This window comes from Pelodiscus sinensis, chromosome 15 (genome assembly GCF_049634645.1).
Source record: "Pelodiscus sinensis isolate JC-2024 chromosome 15, ASM4963464v1, whole genome shotgun sequence".
Taxonomy (NCBI): Eukaryota; Metazoa; Chordata; order Testudines; family Trionychidae; genus Pelodiscus; species Pelodiscus sinensis.
The window spans coordinates 16,732,598-16,746,378 of record NC_134725.1 but is presented as its reverse complement, the minus strand read 5'-3'; the positions used below and the strand labels follow the sequence as shown (position 1 = coordinate 16,746,378).

At 44.2% G+C, this 13,781-nt stretch overlaps 1 protein-coding gene across 1 annotated transcript; it reads left to right on the top strand.

The window, feature by feature from the left end:
* Nucleotides 1–6,503: 6,503 nt before the first annotated feature.
* LOC102445756 (peripheral-type benzodiazepine receptor-associated protein 1-like) lies at nt 6,504–12,732 on the top strand. The gene has a single exon (XM_014569134.3). It carries the CDS (start codon nt 6,826–6,828, stop codon nt 12,439–12,441), a length of 5,616 nt encoding a protein of 1,871 aa, XP_014424620.3. The 5' UTR covers nt 6,504–6,825; the 3' UTR covers nt 12,442–12,732.
* Nucleotides 12,733–13,781: the final 1,049 nt, after the last annotated feature.

Genomic DNA, 13,781 nt, shown 5'->3' with positions numbered 1-13,781 from the left:
TCCCCGGGTTACGTACAAGATAGGGACTATAGGTTTGTTCTTAAGTTGAATTTGTATGTAAGTCGGAACTGGCTCCAGATTCAGCCGCTGCTGCTGAAACTGACCAGGGGCTGGTTACAGGAAGCTGGAAGCAGAATTGCTCTGCCCCCAGCTTCCTGGAATCAGCCACTGATCAGTTTCAACAGCAGCTGAATCTCGAGCCTGGGACAGAACAGCTGGGCTGCCAGGTAGGTCCCTGCAGGACCAACCCGGCAGCACCCCAGCTGCTCTACCCCAGGGTCCACAACAAAAGCCTGGTCTGCTGGGGGAGGAACACGGGGAGCAGACCAGGGACACGGGGAGCAAAGCCGCAGCGGCACCCCGCCGCCGCTGCGGCTTTGCTCCCCGTGTCCCTGGTCTGCTGGAGACGGTTCCCAGCAGACCAGAGGCACCGGGAGCAAAGTGGCAGTGGCGGCGGGGTGCCGCACCTCTGAGGCTTTGCTCTGGCAAAGCCTCAGAGGCACGGGACCCCTCCCCTCCCCGGCTTTGCTCCAGGTGTCCCTGGTCTGCTGGAGACGGTCCCCAGCAGATCAGGGGCAGACAGAGCAGCTTTTCTCGCCCCGGAGGTTGAGGTGGCGAGACCGCTGCGCTCTGGGCGGTCCCGCTGCCTGCGAGCTCTGGGGTGAGAAAGCCCCGTTCGTAAGTGCTCCACGTAACTCGGGGACTGCCTGTATACAACTGTTCAGATCCCCAACTGTTCCTGGAAAAAGAATCCCATCTCTCTTCATCTTTCTTCAATATGAAGTCCTAAAAGTTCATGAAAACTAAGACATCATCTGCAATTGTGATCCGTGCCCTTGATAGCTGGTAAAACAGTCAACAAGGTATCTGTGGCCCTTACTTTGTAGAGGAAAAGCTACCACCTAGACTATAGTAGAGATAGTCCATCCATTTTTATGAAACATTGTTCACTGCAGTTGAATTACTGCCTGGTATCTTAATCCTCTTTCTAGACAGAGGATCCAGAAGCTTGCAAAGAACTGGGTATATTCACTTACCAATTGCTAATATCCTTCATAACCTTCAACTTCAGACTCAACACAGAACATATTCGGTAGTGATCTCACTGGTGGATCATCTTTGTCCATAAACACAGGCAATGTAAAACAGCTGTGCTGCTGGATCTCTCCATAACATTTATTAGTTAGTGCTGATGTATCACTTCAGAGAAGTGGCAGAGGTTTCCTCATGGAGGAAACTGCTCCTCCATCACCATTCTCCCGCATGTAATCAGACCAGAGTCCTCTGCTATACTGTATTTTGCAGCATGTTCTGCATTTGTCTAATGCAGCTCCTGCTTTTGCGACCATCAAGTTTGATTACTGTAATCGCTCTACCCAAGAATGAAACGTATATGACTTAAACCAAAACATGAGAAAACAATGCCAAGAAATTAAAAATGCATGAGTTTACTTGATAATCAAGAGCCCAGATTTCAGTCCTTACCTTCCAAATTCCCCTAGGGCCTGGCCTAAACTAGCAGGCCTCATCACTCTTGAAGATGATATTCCTTTACAGTTCCACTGATGCAGGGTACAGAACTTTGAGAGGCAATAAAGTTTTCTCAGCAACTAGACCACAACAGCAATTCAGTCCCAGAGGTTTTGATATTAGACATGTCTCACAGTCTCATTAGACAAATGTAAAGCCCATATCTTTTATTAAGTTTTCTTGTAATAACAAAACAAACATAAAAACCCTTGCTGATGGAAGGTGAGGGTACAGGAGTGGAGCAGAGAGAAAAACAGAAATCCTTTATTATGTTTACTTTTAGAATTTGTATTTGCTTAGATAGAAATTCAGTTAAAGACTCTATCTCTAATCTAGTACTGTCACATTCATTTTCAATAACTACTACAAATAGAATAAAACATTTATAAAAAAATTCTCCATGTCCTAAACCATTTTATATGACTCTCAGCTGCATCTGCTAAAAGTCTAAAATGGATAAAAGAATGAAGATATAGTTTTAACTTTTTTCATTTGGGATTTTTCACCCTACATTCCCATAAAATTGCTGACAAATGCTGTTCCTATATATGCTGTCTTATCTCAAGCTGTTTCTAATAGTAAGCATTTTTAAGCAATGAATTATGTATTGAGGTGATTATTGTGACTTTTACTCTCTCATCTGAAGATTTAATACAGATTTATAAACTTTTTTTTCTTTTTCTCTCTTTCCTTCTGTGATTTGTGTGTAATGTACATTGCCATATTAATTCTGTATTATGGAACAATTCTTAAAACATTAATGAAAAAATGTCTCCTAGCTCCTCTCCCTCCAGAAGAAAAGTCCACAAAACTGTCCATCCTGAGAAAAAAGCTGGATGTATGACTTAATTGACACTATATATGTGTATAACAGTAGCATGAACAGATGCACAAAATCCTAATACAGAGGTTTCTCAAGCTTTTTGTTAGTATGTTCATGTCTTAATGGAGAGATTGACTCATGGACTACTATATTTTTCATTTATAGCAACTCGCATTTCTCTCATGATCACATAACACTACTGTCACAACTACAGTAATTGATTATAAGGAAAATAATATTTGAAAAATAAGTAATATATTATTACTTCCTTTTAATGTTTTATATCAGCAGGAAACAAAGAAAGCCAGCACCAGGTGACCAGCCTATTCTGCAGAGACCAGCAGTTGAAGACTGAAAAAAGCTGCTCTAAGAACTAGCAATATTTCAGCTAATACACTACTTGAAATCTGCTATATAGAGTCCCCAAAGCTAGGCTACAAGTTAGAACACTATTTCTTCAGCTTCAGGGGGTAGCCAAGTTAGTCTGTTACAGAAAAAAACAACAAATGGTCTGGTAGCACTTTATAGACTAACAAAACATTTAGATGGTTTTCCTCAGATACTTTATACTGGATGAAAAATATCCTCAAGGCAGATTTTGATAAGCTCAGAGAACTTGTAGGTAAGGTCCCATGGGAAGCAAGACTGAAGGGAAAAACAACTGAGGAGAGTTGGAAGTATTTCAAAGGGACGTTGTTAAGGGCCCAAAAGCAAACAATTCCGCTGTGTAGGAAAGATAGAAAATATGGCAAAAGACCGGCTTGGCTTAACAAGGAGATCTTGCATGATCTCAAAATAAAAAAGGAGTCATATAAAAAATGGAAACTAGGACAAATAACAAAGGATGAATATAGGCAAGCAACACGGGAATGCAGGGGCAAGATTAGAAAGGCAAAGGCACAAAATGAGATCAAACTAGCTACAGGCATAAAGGGAAACAAGAAGACCTTTTATAAATACATTAAAAACAAGAGGAAGACCAAGGACAGGGTAGGCCCACTGCTTAGTGAGGCGGGAGAAGCAGTAGCAGGAAACTTGGAAATGGCGGAGATGCTCAATGACTTCTTTGTTTCGGTCTTCACCGAGAGGTCTGGAGGTGTGCCTAACGTAGTGAATACAAGCAGAGAAAGGGTAAGTTTAGAAGATAGGATACACAAAGAACAAGTTAAAAATCACTTAGAAAAGTTAGATGTCAGCAAGTCACCAGGTCCTGATGAAATACATCCCAGGATACTCAAGGAGTTGATAGAGGAGGTATCTGAGCCTTTAGCTATGATCTTTGAAAAATCTTGGCAGACAGGGGAGATTCCAGAAGACTGGAAAAGGGCAAATATTGTGCCTATCTATAAAAAGGGGAATAAGAACAACCCAGGAAACTACAGACCGGTCAGTTTAACGTCTGTCCCAGGGAAGATAATGGAGCAGGTAATTAAGGAAATCATATGCAAACACTTGGAAGGTAATAAAGTGATAGGGAATAGCCAGCATGGGTTTGTGAAGAACAAGTCATGCCAAACTAATCTGATAGCTTTCTTTGATAGGATAACGAGCCTTGTGGATAAGGGAGAAGCGGTGGATGTCATATACCTAGACTTTAGTAAGGCATTTGATACGGTCTCGCATGATATTCTTATTGATAAACTAGGCAAATATAACTTAGATAGGGCCACAATAAGGTGGGTTCATAATTGGCTGGATAACCGTAGTCAGAGAGTTGTTGTTAACGGTGCTAAATCCTGCTGGAAAGGGATAACAAGTGGAGTTCCGCAAGGGTCTGTTTTGGGACCCGTACTGTTCAATATCTTCATCAATGACGTAGATATTGGGATAGAGAGTACGCTTATTAAGTTTGCAGATGATACCAAACTGGGTGGGGTTGCAACTTCTTTGGAGGATAGGGACATAATTCAAAATGATCTTAGCAAGTTAGAGAAATGGTCAGAGGTAAACAGGACAAGGTTTAATAAAGAGAAATGCAAAGTGCTCCACTTAGGAAGGAACAATCAGTTCCATACATACAAGATGGGAAGCGACTGTCTAGGAAGGAGCATGGCGGAAAGGGATCTAGGGGTCATAGTGGACCACAAGTTGAATATGAGTCAACAGTGTGATGCTGTTGCAAAAAAAGCAAATATGATTCTAGGTTGTATCAATAGGTGTGTTGTAAGCAAAACTTGTGAAGTCATTCTGCCGCTCTACTCTGCACTAGTTAGGCCTCAGCTGGAGTACTGTGTCCAGTTCTGGGCGCCACATTTCAGGAAAGATGTGGAGAAATTGGAAAGGGTACAGAGAAGAGCGACAAGAATGATTAAAGGTCTAGAGAACATGACCTATGAAGCCAGGCTTCATGAACTGGGCTTGTTTAGTTTGGAAAAAAGAAGATTAAGGGGGGACATGATAGCGGTTTTCAAATATCTAAAAGGGTGTCACAAGGAGGAAGGAGAAAATTTGTTCCTCTTGGTTTCTAAGGACAGGACAAGGAGTAATGGGCTTAAAGTGCAGCAGGGGAGGTTTAGATTGGACATTAGGAAAAAATTCCTAACTGTCAGGGTGGTCAAATATTGGAATAAATTGCCAAGGGAGGTGGTGGAATCTCCCTCTCTGGAGATATTTAAGAACAGTTAGATAGCCATCTGTCAGGGATGGTGTAGACGGAGCTTGGTCCTGCCTTGAGGGCAGGGGGCTGGACTCGATGACCTCTCGAGGTCCCTTCCAGTCCTATTATTCTATGATTCTATGATTCTCATAACCTAGTCTTATTAGTGAATTGTTTATATAACAGAGATATACCCAATTTATGGGATGGCATGACAGTTTTTTCAGACCCATGTTTAAAAATGGTTGGCTGACAGACAACTAGTGTACACAGTACAAAGCTTTGGTGATTCAAATTAGGGATATCAAATCCCTTTAATTGGTTAACTGGTTAACCTATTACAGGGGGAAGGAACTGCCATTACATGGTTTTAAAACAATGATGGTATGCATGATGACTGTCTTAAAAGCAATACATCCTCCTTCATGAAGGAACAGTGAGTGGATGGAGAGCAGAATAGATTTATAAACAGAATAAATACTTAAATCGCAATTCATAAAGTGTGGTCCTCTGACCATTGGTGCTCTGAGGAGGTTTCACTGGCTAGTAACATAGTTGCTTTCGTTCTTTTTCCAAACTGCCTGTATATGACTTCAGATCTATCAGTGCAAAGACTGGAAATCGGTGATACTTGCAGATGCCTGGCATAATGATAGCAAAAAAGTACGCAAATACTTTCCCAACAAAATAGAAATATAGTAGTTTAGTCAATTAACCAATAAGCAAAAGTGTATTGGTTAATGCTATAGACTACACAGATTCCTCCCCTCCCCTACACATTTTCTAGCAGGCTGATCAGCAGCCCAGTTCAGTCCTGGCTTGCGCTGGGTCTGGGACCTACCGCTGCAGTGGCTCTGCATTTAAAGTGTATTAGGAACCAGGTTGGTAGGTACCCCGGCTCAATTCCGACTTGCACCGGATCGGGGAGCTCAGACACTCCCTCCGCCTGACAGAGGCAGCAGCGCAGAGCGACAGGCAGCCAGTTCGCATGGGGAGCTGTTTTTTAAAGCGGCCGTACAAAAGCAGCAGCACGGAGTGGCAGGGGGGCTCCTTAGGAGTGGGGCTAGAGCACGCTGGTTGCTGGTCGCACCCCCAGGGACTATAGAATAGTTGAGTAACCAATAAGAATTCATGAGGTTAATCGACTATTCAGTTAACTGATATTTAACATCCCTATAACAAAACTGCTGCCCTTTCTACAGGGAATTTAAGTAATGGTGAATGAGAGAAAAGGTGATTCCTACCATCAGGAATGGGAAGGCTGCCAATGAGCTCAGGAATGGGAAAGCTGCCAATGAGATACTTCTTGTATTACAAAGTGGACCATGCCATTAAAATGTTTTGCAACCCCTGCTCTGAATGCAATGTAGTTCCTGTGGAATTTAACCACAGGGCATCTTTGACTTGCTTAGCTGCAGCTGTCTCAAGAGGTTGGTGTATTAGGGGAACGAGTAGAATCCTCTCAATTTTGTAAAATAATCTCGATTTGGTAAAGAATGCTTTCTACTTCATTGCACATGCAGGCTAAGTCATGATGGTGATGCAGCTGCCTGTCTGGAGGGGAACACACCCAGCAGGAGAAAACCAGGCCTGGTGTTACAGCCCTGAGGATAAGAGGAAGGGGGATGAACCAGAGCATGTTGACAAGAAATCTGACGTTTGCCGAGAAGCTGAATGTGAACACGGGCTGCCTGCGGAAGCACAGGCCCAGGGCCGATAGTGGAAGGGGGCGGCTGGCCAGCTCGGGAAGCCGTTATTTAGCGCCTAGTTCGAGGGGGCCCCGAAGGCCACGCGCGCGGGTGGCGGTTGGCGGCCGTTCCTCGGAGGCAGCGCTCCTCGCCAGGCCCCTGCGCGGGAACCGCGTCTCTCCCGGACCATGACCCGAGACAGTCCGGGCGCGGGCCCGCCCGTGGGGGGCCGGCTATCGCCCCGCAAGGCCCCGGCGCAGCCCGTCGGCAGCCAGGCCCAGCACGACGAGCACAAGCGGGAGGTGGAGGCGCTGCGGGCCGAGCTGGACGGGGAGCGGCTGCGCTCGCAGGAGAGCCGGCGCCGCTTCGCTGTCGAGGCCCGCGAGCTGCGGGAGGCGGCCGAGCGCGACCGGCAGCTGCTGGCCGACCAGCTCCGCTCCAAATGGGAGCAGCAGCGGGCCCGGGAGCTGCACCAGCTGCGGGAGCTGAACCTGCGGGAGCGGGAGGCCGAGATCCGCCAGCTCATCCGCTGGAAGGACGCCGAGCTGCGCCAGGCCCAGGAGCTGCTCCAGCGGGAGCGGGACGCCGCCGTCCGGCAGGCCCGGGACCTGCAGCGGCAACTGGCCGAGGAGCTGGTGAGCCGGGGCTACAGCAGCACCCGGGGCGGCCCGGCGGGGCTGAGCAGCGAGTGCCGCAGCAAGCTACAGGAGGTGCTGGGCAAGCTGCGCTGGGAGACCGACGGCGAGCAGGCCGCCCGCATCCGTCACCTCAAGGCGGAGCTGGAGCTGGAGAAGGGCCTTTTCCTCAAGTACATCCTGGAGTGGTACGAGGGTGAGCAGCAGCCCACCGGCTCCCCGCACCGAGCCAGGCACGGCCCGCAGTGCCGCCTCAGCAGAAGGCTCCTGGAAGGGCCGAGGCCCCGCTCTTTAGAGAGCCTCATCGCTGCCGCCTCCCCGGATGGCGGAGCCGCCAGATCCCGTTCGCTGGACAGCAGCCTGGCTAAGGCCGAGCCTTCACAGGCAGCGCAGCAGTCCCCGCTGGAGGGGAGCCCCCTGAAGAGTCCCTGCCTGGAGCAGGAGGAGGCCCAAAAGGCCTTAGAAGAAGATGCCCATCCGCAGGAAGGAGCAGCCAAGGAGCTTCCCATGAAGCCCACTAGCAAGGAGGGTCCCTTGGAGTGCTTGGACTCACCTCCGGAAGGGAAGATAGGGAGCTGGGGGTCTGCTGGAGAAGGTGCAACCCAGGCAGGGTTGCAGCAGCAGGAGTGGCTCTCTGGCAACAGTTATAGCCAACTGGTGAAGCAGAACATGGACCTGTTAAGTGCCCTGGAGGATCTAGAGCGACGATGCACAGCTCTTAAGGAAGAGAATGGCCTTCTAAGGAGAAACAGTTTTCCTGAAATGCAGGAGAAGGTGAAGCGGTTGAAGAGGAAAAATGCAGAGCTGGCCATCATTGCCAAGCGATTGGAAGAGAGAGCCAGGAAACTCCAGGAGTCCAACCTAAAGGTGGTCAATGCCCCAATACCACTGCCCTTCAAAGGCTCCAATGTGGAACTATGCAAAAAAGCTTTTGCCCGGCAGCGGGCAAAAGATTTAAGCGAACAAGCCAGCATCCTTCTGGCCAAAGATAAACAGATAGACAGTTTGCAAAGAGAGTGTTGGGAGCTGCAGGCCAAACTGGCCACAGGCAAGGAAGGCTCATGCTGGCTCAATTTAAGTGATTTTGATCATTTGTTGAGGGAGTCTCAGAAAGAAGTGTTACGTTTACAGAGACAAATCACACTGAAGAACTTGAAAGAGTCTCTACAGTTCTCCAAAATTGGTCCAGACACTGGTTCTTCAGCTCCTACCATGTGCCTAACACAGGAAACACTCGTGACCCACATTGATAGAAGCTTAGATGCTTCATCTTTGCCAAAACAAACACCATCAGGATCAATCATTTTGGTAAAGGACATTAAACCAGTAGTACCATGTTTGGGAAATGTGTCTGAGGAATATGAAAATATCCCTTTAAAAACAGACTCAGACAGCAAAAAAATACAGCAGTTGGAAATAGAGCTTAGTAAAAAAATTAAGCAGTGTGAAACCCTTGAACAAGAAGTGGAGAAAAAGCAGAAAAAATGTGAAGAGTTGGAAATGCAGCTTAGAAAAGTGCTGATGGAAAATGCCAGAATGGCTGAGGAAAATGCTCAACTCAGTGGAAAAACTAAATGGACTGAGAAGGTGGAATCCGAAAATGCTGACTTAAAGGAGAAATTAATGGGCATGACAGAGGAAAAGAATTCCGCTGTCCAATTGACCGAAGGACTTCAAACCAAGGTAGAGGATCTAGAGCTTATTTTGAAGGACATGAAAGAAATGGCAGAGAAAAGGCAGCAGCTGGAAGTTGACCATGAGGAAGCACTGTTAGCACTTCAGAAGAAAGAAGAGGAGGTCAAATATTTGCAGCAGGCTCAGATAGAAGCAAAAAGGGAACATGAAGATGTAGTACAGCTATTAGAAGCCCAGGTAAGAGAATTGGAGAATCAGTATCATAGTCAAACTGAACATTTTAATCTTCTGTCTCAGGAACTTGAACAATTACAAATAAAAAATTCTGACCTTATGTCTTCAGAGTTGCCACATTCTATGTGCCATTCCTCAGAAGATTGCCATGCTCTTCAGTGCAGTAAAAATATTAATCACATAGAGTTTGTGGCCACTCCAACAGCTTCTAAGAAACAAACCAAGAAACTGGAGTTCCAGTCAAACTCTTCAAAATCAGAATCCATACAGTACAGTCCAAAGTATTTTCCCACTCCAGAGGGAGATAGTGCAAGTGAGATGGATGAAGTGGAGACAGAGAAATTTTCCCTAAGCTTGGAGCCTGAGAGACAAGGTCCTGCAAAACTTCAAGTTTTTTTAGCTCGTTACAGCTATGACCCTTTTGATGGTCCTAATAAGAACCCTGAGGCAGAGCTTCCCCTGACAGCTGGAGAATACGTTTACATCTATGGAGACATGGATGAGGATGGCTTCTTTGAAGGAGAGTTGATGGATGGCAGAAGAGGGCTGGTTCCCTCTAATTTGATAGAAGAAGTTTCAGATGATGATCTCATGACTTTTGTGCCTCCAAAGACAAGTAATCTCTCCTGTGCTTCAGATCATGAAATGAGTTTCCTCAGCAGAAGTGCTAGTAGTGGTGAAAAGAGTGAAGATGAAGAAATCCTTGTCAGTCTATTGCTTAATAGACTAGAAGGAGACATGGAGATGCCTGATGATCATGTAGCTGTGCCTTGTCCACGAAATTTGACTCTAATCAAACAATTTACAGGAAGTGTTGTTATATTCTGGGAGCCACCACTCATGCCAGCTGGCTGGGGAGATGTGCAGAGCTATAACATTTACATAGATACAGAACTATACCAAAATGTAAGGTCTGGTTGTCAGACTCAAGCAACAATTGAGAATTTGGATTTAAAGTTTAAGTCATATCGGATCTCTGTACAAAGTGTGACTGAGAAGGGAAACTCAGATAAGAAGCAATGCACTTTCCTCGTGGGGCATGGTTTCCATATAGCGCCAGCACTTCTGAAACTTAGGAGTGTCACTGCCACTTCAGCAGAGGTCACTTGGTTGCCAAGCAGTAGCAACTACACTCATGCAGTGTACCTTAATGAGAAGGAGTATGATGTAACAAAGGAAGGGATCTACTGGTACACTTTCTACAACTTGCAACCCAACACTCAGTACAAAGCAAGAGTGGAAACAAAGCCTCAGAAGTTACTATGGGATTTGCCTCAAGAGGAATGGGAACAGAAATCTTCAATGATTAAATTCATTACACCATCAGTGGGACCACCTGATGCTCCACTTGATGTCCAAGTACAGCCTGGTCACTCAGCAGACATTCTAGTTATCAGTTGGATACCAGTGACAATTGATGCAGCAGGATCATCTAATGGGGTACAAGTTACTGGTTATGCTGTATATGTAAATGGTCAAAGAGTAACTGAAGTTATGTCTCCAACAGCTGGGAGTGCCATATTAGAACTGTCCCAATTAAAGATGCTACCAGGATCTCAGAGGGTTTCTGTGAGAACTGTATCACCCAATGGAGAATCAGTTGATTCTGTGCCAGCTCTGATTCCCTCAGCTGTCTTGAATGTTCCCTGTTGTTCTTCATCATTAAAGTCCCTGTCTACCAGTCTGAACTCTGAATTGCTCTATGGGGAATTAATAGACTCTCAGAATGTGAAAAACTCTTTCATGCATTTCATGTCTTCTCCCTCTTCAGAGATGTGCATGGCCAGTCAAGATGAAAAATTCACCATTCATTTTGCCTCCAACTGTGGAGACTCAGTAGCTTCTCTGCCAGCAAGCATCCCCACACACCAGTTCTCCTCTCAGAGTTCTTCCTTGATAAATGAGCTTGCAATGTGCAACACTGGTGATAATGTAGCAAGAGATAAAGATGATAATTGTTTAAAGTCTTATCAGACAGCAGTCAGCGTGCAACCTGTGGACCTTGTCTTTCCATCCAGATGGTATGAAGAATCAGTCAATTCCAGTATGCCAACATTAAAAGAACTTTCTGAAGACAGCCAGAGAAAGAGGGTAAAAAAGCTCTTTGTAACTAAAAAAGCTGTACTTGAAAATCAAACGGTCACTAGTAACGTGAAAATGTCTATGACCACCCAGTGTGTGCACCCTGATGACAAGTCTGTGAAAGATTCAACCACTCAAGATATTGAAGGCTATGATGAGAGCTGCTTAAGTTCTGTACCTCAGCTGTGTTCTAGTCAACTTGAATTAGAGGAGGAATGTTACAGAGACATAGGTATACAGGGTATCTGTGTTCAGGAAATCCCAGATGTTTCCACTGAGAAGAAACAGATGAAAGAATTATCCAAAGAAGACCCTAGCCTTGGGATGCCTAGAAGTGAAATACAAGAAGACCAAACGTCAAGAACAGGAAACTGGCAATTGAATCCTGTTGGTGATCACAGCCATAGTTCTGATCTTTCAGATATTTTGGAAGAGGAAGAAGAAGACCTGGATTTAAACATGCAGGAAGAAAATATATTAAAGATGGCTGGTAATGATAACAGTCTAACAGAGCTTCCAGAGTTTCCCATGCAGTGGGTGGCTCAAAACAGAAATATGAGCAAGTCTTTAAGAGTAGGCCAAGCAGGGACATCTTCATTTTCTAAAACAGGCCCTTTGAAAAGCTTTGTCTCAGAGGAAATAGTGAATGATGATTCATTAAGAATGTTTGTGGCCCTTTTTGACTATGATCCCATATCTATGTCACCTAATCTTGATGCAGCTGAAGAGGAGCTCGCATTTAAAAAAGGGCAGATTCTAAAGGTGGTTGGTGATAAAGATGATGATGGCTTTTACAGAGGTGAATATGCAGGTAGGGTAGGGTATATTCCCTATAATATGGTGTCTGAAGTGCATGTGGAGAGAAATGAAATGAAACAGCATCTGTTAAAACAAGATTCTGTTACTGATGAAAAATCTGTGAGTAACTTAGTGGAGGTGGATGCACAGAATAACAGTAAGTCTGTCTCAGAACACAGCTTGCAGGATAGCAAAGATGAACAGCTTCCTTCTAAGACAATGGTGGCTGTCTGTGATCACAACCCAGGGGAGAACTCATTAAATGCAAATGTGGAAGGTGTACTCACATTTAGTGTTGGGGACATCATCACAGTATTTGGGTCAGTGGATGATGATGGATTCTACTATGGAGAGTTCAATGGACAGAGAGGCTTTATTCCTTCTGACCTTCTCACAGCTATTTCTTGGGATGAAGAATAAAAGAGTATTCATTTGAAAGAGACCTTTGCATAGAGCTATAGAAGAACTGAAGAATCTGATATATCAACAAAAAAGCACACATTCAATCTATAGTGAAGTGTAGCATTAAAAACTATCCATAAAAATGCCTTCTACAAAAAATATATGTTAAACAACTATAGGTATATACAGTAATGATGTGAAATAGCTCATTAAAGCATGACAAATAGGTTTTTTTGTAAGGGGTAAGTGAACTTCAACTACTTTTTAGCATGTCTTTTTCTGGACAAATAAACGATTCACTAGCCCTCATCTCCTCTTCTTCATTGAGAGCTGCAGTTCAAAAAGAAGAAAATGTTCCAAATGTGTAGAATGCTACACTGACAGTGGGCAGAATGTTCTAATTGTGGACACAGAGTAGACCTATTTAGAACAGTGTCCAAATGATTTCCGCTCTCAACTGAATATCTGCCCTTTTTGTTTTAGATTTGATTTTAAGGAAGACACTAGTTTCCCTCTAGCCAGTGGCTCCCATGAAAACTTGTATTATCTAAGAGAGACTTTAACACTCTGGTTTCTTTTTGGGATTTACCCTGGAATTTCTCTTTCTGATTTCAGAATGGGAGATCTGTAATTTCTCAACATTTGTTGAAAAGAATGTCCTTTTCTGCTGCCACTGAAGTCAGTAGGAGATTTTCAGTTGTCTTCAAAGAGAGCTGGTTTGCGTCCACTGGTTGCACTTTATTGTCTCACATCTCAGAGGTTACTAACATCACATAAGTCATGCTCCACATAGGAGTTCATACCAAAAGCATTCTTGAACTAAAGGCTACGTTAAATAGTTTTGCACACTGTAGAGCTTACTTTTGCTTCAGAGAATCATCATCCCAAAGACAGGTTTTAATAGGAAGGGTTTGGTTGGGTTAAAGTTAGATTCTCAATCTGGAGGTGTTTCCGTTCAGGCACAAACTTACTTGCAGGAACAGAGCATCCTTTTGAGCAGATTGTGTTGAAAATGGAGTGGTAGTGTCTTGTCTTAAACTTATTTAAATATTTTGCTTGTTCATTTATGTACTGAGATATTTATGTAAATAATTGTTTTTATATTTAAATACTTATTTGACTACAGAAGCTGTGAAAAGTATCTTAAAGTTCTTGGGGTAAGATCAGAGCTATATGTGTAGATGAGTTTGAAAACAGGAGAGTTTGCAGATATTTACTTACGAGATGTATTTTTCCTGTTATAATGTTACTTTTTAGACCTATGGGAAGTTTACAATCTTTTATACTATCTTTTATTTTCCTTGCATATTTCACTTTTATTGTCTTAAGAAAGCAATATATTTAATTTTCAAGTTTGC